The sequence below is a fragment of the Calidris pugnax genome, unplaced genomic scaffold, assembly GCF_001431845.1.
Source record: "Calidris pugnax isolate Ruff unplaced genomic scaffold, ASM143184v1 scaffold36, whole genome shotgun sequence".
Lineage (NCBI taxonomy): Eukaryota > Metazoa > Chordata > Aves > Charadriiformes > Scolopacidae > Calidris > Calidris pugnax.
This window is the reverse complement of record NW_015090825.1, coordinates 645,192-653,421: the sequence shown is the minus strand read 5'-3', so window position 1 is coordinate 653,421 and position 8,230 is coordinate 645,192. Positions and strand designations below refer to the sequence as shown.

At 48.2% G+C, this 8,230-nt stretch overlaps 1 protein-coding gene across 1 annotated transcript in view; it reads left to right on the top strand.

Annotated features, from left to right (window-relative positions):
* The window catches only part of LOC106886869 (alpha-2-macroglobulin-like), a 38,370-nt gene that overhangs the window by 20,193 nt on the left and 9,947 nt on the right, over positions 1–8,230 (top strand). The window contains exons 21-28 of the mRNA XM_014940129.1: positions 2,057–2,178; positions 3,594–3,645; positions 4,150–4,233; positions 4,602–4,778; positions 5,279–5,363; positions 6,463–6,619; positions 6,955–7,029; positions 7,302–7,467. Of these exons, the coding sequence (XP_014795615.1) occupies positions 2,057–2,178; positions 3,594–3,645; positions 4,150–4,233; positions 4,602–4,778; positions 5,279–5,363; positions 6,463–6,619; positions 6,955–7,029; positions 7,302–7,467 (918 nt within the window). The remainder of the gene's footprint in view (positions 1–2,056; positions 2,179–3,593; positions 3,646–4,149; positions 4,234–4,601; positions 4,779–5,278; positions 5,364–6,462; positions 6,620–6,954; positions 7,030–7,301; positions 7,468–8,230) is intronic.

The following is an 8,230-nucleotide window of genomic DNA, read 5'->3' as shown; positions in this document are numbered from 1 at the left end:
AGTTTGAGCATCTTCAGCCTAGTTCTTGAAGAATCTGGCAGTGAGGTGGTTTTCTGAGTCATAGTGATCCTACAAAAAACACAGCACAGAGGGATGTTCCATGCCCCCCCAAACTTTGAGTTTCGCTGGAGACCAGTAGGAAATACTGGAAGGGTAGTTCTTGCTAATAAACCCTGACCCTGAAGTTTCACTGCCGCTGGTATCGGTGCTTACTGCAGCCACAGCGCAGCTTCTGATTGCCACATAGATTGCTGCTTTCTCAGACCAAAGCATGACACTGATGTAGATCTTGCTTGTTTGGAATGATCAGTAGTTGATTCCTTTTCCATCTCATCACATTCAGACCCTCAGCCACATATGATGCACGCATTTCGTGCCATGGCAAGGACTCCTGAGGAGGTGACGGAGACAGTCCGAAAGTATTTCCCAGAAACTTGGATTTGGAGTTTAGTATCTGTAAGGTAAGGACCTTGGGATAGTTCCTTCCTTTTTAATAAAACTGGTTTTATAAGGTGAAAACACAAATCCCCACATGTTTGCCAAGCTTTTTCAACGCCAAGAAGTCCTTCACTGTTTGCAAAGATCACGTGGCAATCCTCTGAGATGGAATTACCTTCAGCCGTTGTTAGGTTTGTTCAAGGGGTGGTCATGGGTCTGGAAGAAGACATGGGGGGGCCCTACGGGAACAAACATACTGCACCCCATCATTCACACAAGCAGAACTGTTCAGTAGGCTGAAAGGAGTACAGATAGTCACCAAAACGGCGTAAAAATCACCCCTGTGTCCTTGCTTCACCAGCTCTGAGGGAAATGCTGATCTGGATGTGACCATCCCTGACACCATCACCGAGTGGAAAGCTAATGCATTCTGCACTTCGGCAGACACGGGCTTTGGCCTGTCCCCGACAGTGTCCCTCAGAGCCTTCCAGCCCTTCTTTGTAGAGCTCACCCTGCCCTACTCGGTGGTGCGTGGGGAGTCCTTCACGCTGAAAGCCACCGTTTTCAACTACCTGACCGCCTGCATCAGGGTAAGGAAGGTTTAGATCCTTCTATGTACTTGTGTGCCTTCTTGTACAGTTCCTGCCTTCACCTAGCCTTCTTATACTTAGCTCTAGACCCTTCATCCCTGAAGTTCTTACGTTATTCTTCTTATATACTCCAATACACAGAGCCCACAGCTCCAGCTCCCTGCTCCTTTGCTAGTGAAGGAATAGCTATTGCTGTGGCTTTCTAGGTCCCCATCTCTCATGATCCCCTTCCCCTGACTGCACCTCTCTCTACAACCGGCAGGTCAGTGTGACCCTGGCTCAGTCGACTCATTTCCTGGCTACTCCAGTGGAAAAGGAGGAAGAATCTCATTGTCTCTGCGAGCATGGGAGGAAAACTGTGGCTTGGCTGGTGACTCCCAAATCCCTAGGTAAAGGTCTCAGGGTGCTGAAAACTGCAGGGAGGGTTTCTCTGTGCTGTTCTCCCTGTTCAGTATTGGGTGTTTGAGGGAAGTGTTAGGGAGTGTTTCCTGGGAAGCACTGCAGCCAAGTGTCTGTCTTATCTGGGGTTACTTGGGAGGCAAAGGTTGGTGAACTCAGTGCGTCCACGGCCATATCTGACACCACATGTAATACCATCAACAGCCCTCAGACAACATCTTCTGAAGCCAGAGATATTGCTGGCCCATGGGGCTCCATCCCTCCCAGAGATTAGATGATTGCCCTGTGTTATCTTCATATGTTGTTTTCACGGTCGCTGTTACGTGCTGTGGTAGCAGCTGTGGTGTGCATGTGGGGCACCAGTGTGCTGAACAGCAGTGGGGCCAGTGAGTCCCACCACTGTGGTGTCCTAGCTTCTGGAAAGCAGTCACCAAAATAGAGTCACCTTTCAACAGCAGTGCAGCTCATCTGCTCCGGGATGGCTTCTGATATAGATAGCTGTGTTCTTGTTGGAAAGAAAATCCCTATCCATGGGCCTGCAAGTTGAAACTCCTGGAAGTGGCAGTGACTGCCATTGCTTGGCAATGCCAACCAACCCCGCAGGGCTGGTTGACCCCTGTTTCCTCCAGGGCAGGTGGAGTTCTCGGTGAGCGCTGAGGCCCTGCAGGACCAGCAGCCCTGCGGGAATGCCATCGTGGAGACCCCTGAGAAAGGGCGGAGGGACACGGTCATCAGACAGCTGCTGGTGGAGGTATGTGGGACGTGGGAAGGGGAGGACTGAGCTTTCCTACAGGCTAGAGTGTACGCTGCGATGCAGTTGGACAGGATGCTAGATAATCTCATTTAGGCTCCCTTTCCCACCAAAGGTTGGACCAGATGATCTTTCAAGGCCCCTTCCAACCTGGGCTTGTCTAAGATTCTATGAGATCACTACGCAGTGTGGCCATATGATGGTTTTACATCACCTTTATACTTTGGCAGGGCTTAATAGCTTAATAACACAGCACAATAACACAGTCTCCCAGTACTCTATAATTCCCCTATCCCCTACTATAGCAGGACTCCTACTCCAATCTATCCTTCCCTTTATCTTCTACCTGTCACCTGTATTTCAATACACCCTCTTTACTGCTTCTCCCTATCCCCTACTATAGCAGGACTCCTACTCCAATCTATCCTTCCCTTTATCTTCTACCTGTCACCTGTATTTCAATACACCGTCTTTACTGCATCTCTCCTCCTCCTTTTGACTCAGTCCCAGTCAGCACATGCTGCCTCTGTGCTAGTTGAGTGCCAAGCAAATGGTCTCTTAAGCTGAGTGCCATGCAGTTCTGGTTTGCTACCATAGTCTGGCACCAGGATGAAGGTGGGGGATTCACAAGTACCTATGGAAATTCAATGCCTGTAGAGAAGTCTCCTCAAAACTCCAGATACTATAAAAATCCATGAAAACATGCTAAAATTTTACAGCTTATCAATTTCCTGTGTCAAGAAGAGTCGCTGATGCTGTGTAAGGATACAGAAGGATACAGAAGGAAATATTATGTGGCAGTATTGCATACCCTCTATAGGAAAATGCTAGCTTATTATACTGGGTGTGGTAATCTGGCAGTTATGTTCTATGTTCTCTGTATCATAAAAAAAGCCCTGACACGTGCTCACCCTGTTGTTGGTGTCAGTAGTGTCACCGAATATTACAGTGCACAACCTCTTCCCTTTCTCTTACCAACATACAAAATGTTCCCTGAAGCATCTGCAGCATTATGATAAATAGCACTGCAGACATCTCTTTAGGACAGCCCTCTAGAGCAACTGTGAGCTTTTGCTAACGATAGCACTTGCTGTAATGCTGCAGTCCTCTTGTTAATTGTCTCTTGCTGCATACAGTAGCTGCAGGTCATCCATGTGACAGTCCTGCAGTGCCTCTTTTTCTGATCCTTCCTCTACCTACAACGCCAATCACTTAGGCTCATGGGTTTTTTTTGTACTTGCTTAAATTATTATTTCAGTGCTCTGTATTTCAGGGAGTGTTTGTGACTGCCTCTCCTTCTCCAGATCACTCACTTTTCATATATTCCTCCATCCTTCCTAAGGATTCATCTGTCTGTCTGTACTTCCCATCTCACTAACTTCTCACTTCTCTTGTTTTACTTCATCCCACCCAAGCCTGAAGGAGTTGAGAAGGAAACAGTCCAGAACTCTGTGCTCTGTGTAAAAGGTAAAGCACTCTCCATTCTCTCCATTTGTTCCTGTGTGGTTTGAAGGGTGGGATGTGAGTTGAGGAGGAAGATGGTGCTGCCATACTCCAAGTAGGCTGATATTTTTAGTTAATCAAAACATGCCCCATCAGTTGGAGACCTAAGAGAGAAGAAAGCTCTGGAGAATGGACCATCCTGCCTAAGCATCAGGGTATAAGCTAGAACAGATTTAGTATGATGGTTTGCATCCCTGTTCTATTGTGTGTGCTGACACTGGCATTACAAATGCTATCTCCTGTTTTCTAGGTGCCAAGTTAAAAGATGTATTGATGTGATCTACAGTGACCAACTGTGGCTGGGGGTGGTTTAAAGCAGAGATTGCCTTGTAGCCAGGGAAAAATGAAGTGGTTGAAGTCAGGGCATTTCTAATGGGAACTGTTCCTCTTTCACTGAGGCCCCCTCCCCTTCCATTAGCCATTTCTTGAGACTTCACTGAAGCTATTTGTGCCTTGTTTCTCTCTCAGGAGTGCCTGTGAAAGAGAAGTTTTCCCTGTTGCTCCCCCCAAATGTGGTACAAGACTCAGGCAGAGCATATTTCTCAGTTCTGGGTGAGTGAGCAGCCTGGGAGAAAGAACCATGTGCTTTTTCTGCCCCTCTGTGCTGCAGCTCACTCCTCCCTCACAGCTTTTTCCTCTTGGTTTCCAGCACAGCTCACTCCTCCCTTTCATCCCGTCTGTCTTGAGCACTTTCCCTCCCAGTTGTGCTCTCTCTTCTCCCCTTTCTGCATGTGCTTTTGTTCAGGGTTCTCTGCCAGTGCCCTAAACTTTCTCTCATTTACCTCTTTTCCTTTTTCTCTGCTGTTCTGTGTTTTCTTTTGTTCTTCACTGTCATCTCTTGCTTCTCTCATTCAGTAGCTCCTTCTGACAGCCAGCCCTGAGTTTTGTTAATATCCCTCTTGGTATCTTCTATTCCCCAGGCGACATCATGGGCACTGCCATGCAGAACCTGCACCAGCTCCTCCAGATGCCGTTTGGCTGTGGGGAGCAGAACATGGTCCTGTTTGCACCCAACATCTACGTCCTGGACTACCTGAACAAGACAGGGCAGCTGAGTGAGGAGGTCAAATCCAAGGCCATCGGATACTTAGTGAGCGGTGAGCTGGGACACAGCTTTTGCTTCTGCTTTGGCTTTTTTCCAGATCCTGCCTGGGGTGGTTCTGTCAAATGTCGGCCAGATGTGGAAAGAGAGCTTCTGTCATGCACAGATGATCTCTGCTGTATGTCTTAGAAGACTCTTCACTGCTTTTTCCTTTATTATTTTCTGTTACTTAAGCATTAGGATACCTAATCATTGCACCCACTTTTCTCTGCTCCCTAACTGGGTTGCAATGCGGTGCACAGTTATCAGGTGACCTGTTACAGTGACTTGCCCATTGCCATTAATGTGCCCTGCTTTTCTTCTGAAGAAAGGCAGGTGATGCTTCTCCTCATGCAGTATAAGCAGTGCATGGAGGTGGGGACATACTTGTTGGCCAGGATAGGACTGACCTACTCCTCTGTCCTTTGCCCCTGCTCATACAGCTATTTTTCTGTTCCACCGTCCCTCAGCACACTTTCTCTGGCATCTGATTCTTGCTTTAACTCTCGATTCTAGGTTATCAGAGGCAGCTGAACTACAAGCACCCAGATGGCTCCTACAGTACCTTTGGACCACGTTATGGCCAGCCAGGGAACACCTGGTGAGATTTCAATGTCACCTATGCCTCCTCTATATGCTCCTTTTTCTCACCTACACATTTATAACAAATGCTGCCCGACAATAAACAGGAAATGCTGATGTAGACCAGCAATCTTTCCAGGGCAGCTTTGCTGCCTCCTAATTAATGAAACAGGCTGCATCAGCCAGTTGTGCAGCTGAAGCACATTCTGCCACCAGCAACTCTGAGGACCATAACAGACAAGAAGGAAATGAAGATAAATTGGGGAAGAAGGGAGCAGGGATTTCACATCCTGAGTGAGAAAGGCTGAAGAGTTTCAGTGGCAACTCTTCCAGACTAGCGTCTGCTGAGAAGGCTGCTGGGAAAGGTGTTTCCATATAAATTGAAAGGATGATAATCCAAGAGCAGTGCTCTATGGTTTTTGATTTTTTTTTTCCAAGAGTGTTTGTGTGTCACTAAGCAAAGAGGGCCTGGAGGAACGTGTGTGTTGGCAGTGTGACTTACTGCAAAATTTTGAGTTGCTTCAGCATATAATTGCCATGTGTTTTCAACTCCAGGTTAAGGGTAAGAATGGATAATTCCATCACTGTCAGTTTGCTTTTAGGTCCTGAAACAGTACTAAGCTCTTGACAGCATGTTGGCTTCTCACCGCATGCCTGCTTCTTCTCCTGCTTGTAACAACTCCAGCAAAAACCCTTTTAACATGTTCTTCTTCACTTTAAAACTCCGGGGAGTTCTGGGAAATCCATAAGGCATGGATTTCTACTGCAAGAGTCCTGCTGGCAGATCAGGAGCTAACAGCAATTTAATTATTCTTCCCTCTCATTTTGAGTATTACTGTTACGCAGATGTTGAGCTTACTGGCATGCTCCAAAGAGATTTGTTTAGATACAGGTCAACAAACTGTACCGTCAACACAAAAGGATCACAGGGTTTTGTGAGCCAAGAGAGGGACAAGAAATCAAGGTGGGAAGCAGTTTTTTGACAAATTTTTCAAGGTGAAGATATAATATACATGTGGCCTTCTTTCTCTTCTCCGGATAGATGACATGCACGTAGGCCCTGTCACCTGAGATGGACAACATGCTCAGGTCCTTTCACTGCTCCTTCTCCCTTACAGGCTCACAGCCTTTGTCCTCAAGTCCTTTGCCCAGGCCCGGTCTCACATCTTCATAGATGAGAAGCACATCGAGGATGCTTTGGTCTGGCTCTCTCAAAAGCAGAAGGAGAACGGCTGCTTCCGCAGTTCTGGGACACTCCTGAACAACGCCATGAAGGTAACACATCTGCCTGGTTGTTTTTTTGTGAGTCTAGAACTCGACGATAAGTAAGATGGGTCCAGTTGAGCTTCCTGAGCATACAGAGCGATATGAAATTCCTGTGTCAATGGCAAGACTTAGGGAGCCAAAGGTATGACCACCACACCAGGAAGAAGAATGAAGGCTAGCTTGTACTCTATAAGTGGTATTGATACTTCCACATCAGCTGCAAGGGGGAGGAGGGCAAGCTAAGGGTCTACAATGCCAAATAAACTGTTCCCACTGGAATGGGAGAAAAGACTGGAGATAAAAAGCTAGATGTGGTCAGAATCTACCTTTGTATTTCTCTGCAGGGTGGAGTGGACAACGAGGTCTCGCTGACGGCCTACATCACTATTGCATTGCTGGAGGTTCCTCTGCCTGTAACAGTACGTGTCTGAACCCCAACTTGTGTCAGTTATATTGTCTCAGTCTGTGATGACACCATACTGCCCAGAAGTTGCTCCAGATTGGAAAAAGGACTTGGTTGTTGATAAAAGAAATATGTGCTCTTAATTTTAGCATTTCTGGAACACATTGTACCCTACTTGTTCTTAGACCTTATTCTGTCAGGCTCAAAGTCCAGTGGAATGATGTGTCATTCGTGAGGCAAAACCCTCATTTCTCTCTACCCTTCTAATCACTGGTTATCTCTCCCCAGCACTCGGTGGTGCGTAATGCTCTGTTCTGCCTGGAAACAGCATCAAATGAGAAAGAAAACCACGTGTACACCAAGGCACTGATGGCGTACGCCTTCGCCCTGGCAGGGAAGGAAGAGAAGCGGAAGGCATTGCTTGGCTCCCTGGAAAAGGAAGCTGTGAAGAAGGGTGAGTGCTCCTGCTGGGACAGCTCTGCCTTCCAACCCACTGGCCTTACACCTTCCCTTGACAAAATGCCTTTCGTCGGTTGGGAGAGGGATGCAGGAGACGGACTCTGTGGGTGGGGAAAGGTGGAGGGAGAGGAAGGACCTGTGCAAAGGGGTTGCGTTTTTCAGAACTCCCTCATAAATGTCGGTGTGAAGCTGGAGTCTGGGCCAAAGCGGTGTCCAGGGCTGGGGACTGAGCCTCAGCAGGCTCAGACTAGTTGTAAACCCCCAGCAAGCGGACACCTAACCCTTCCTGCCTCATCCTACATTGTGGAGGCTCTGTCCTCTCTGCTGGACCAGCAGCAGACCGGGAACCCCCTTGCAATGACTGCTACTAATTGCCTGTGTGCTTGTCTCCACTCTCCCTGCCTCCTGTGAAGATGGGTCTGTTCATTGGCAGCGGCCTGGGAAGGAGCCAGAGGCTGATCTCCCGTACTATCGCTACCGAGCTCCCTCTGCTGAAGTGGAGATGACGGCCTACGTGCTCCTTGCTCACCTCACCACGCAGCCAGCACCTTCCCAGGAGGAGCTGTCGTTCGCAGTTCTGATTGCAAAGTGGATCAGCGGTCAGCAGAACCCCAACGGAGGCTTCTCCTCCACCCAGGTGAGCTGCTTCCCTCCCGGGACCTGGCACATCAATGTCACAAGATGGGAAGTGGCGCAGACCCAGGTGGGAGCCCAGGAAGGTTCAGCAGGGCAGGGATGTAGCCCTACAGCGTGTCCCC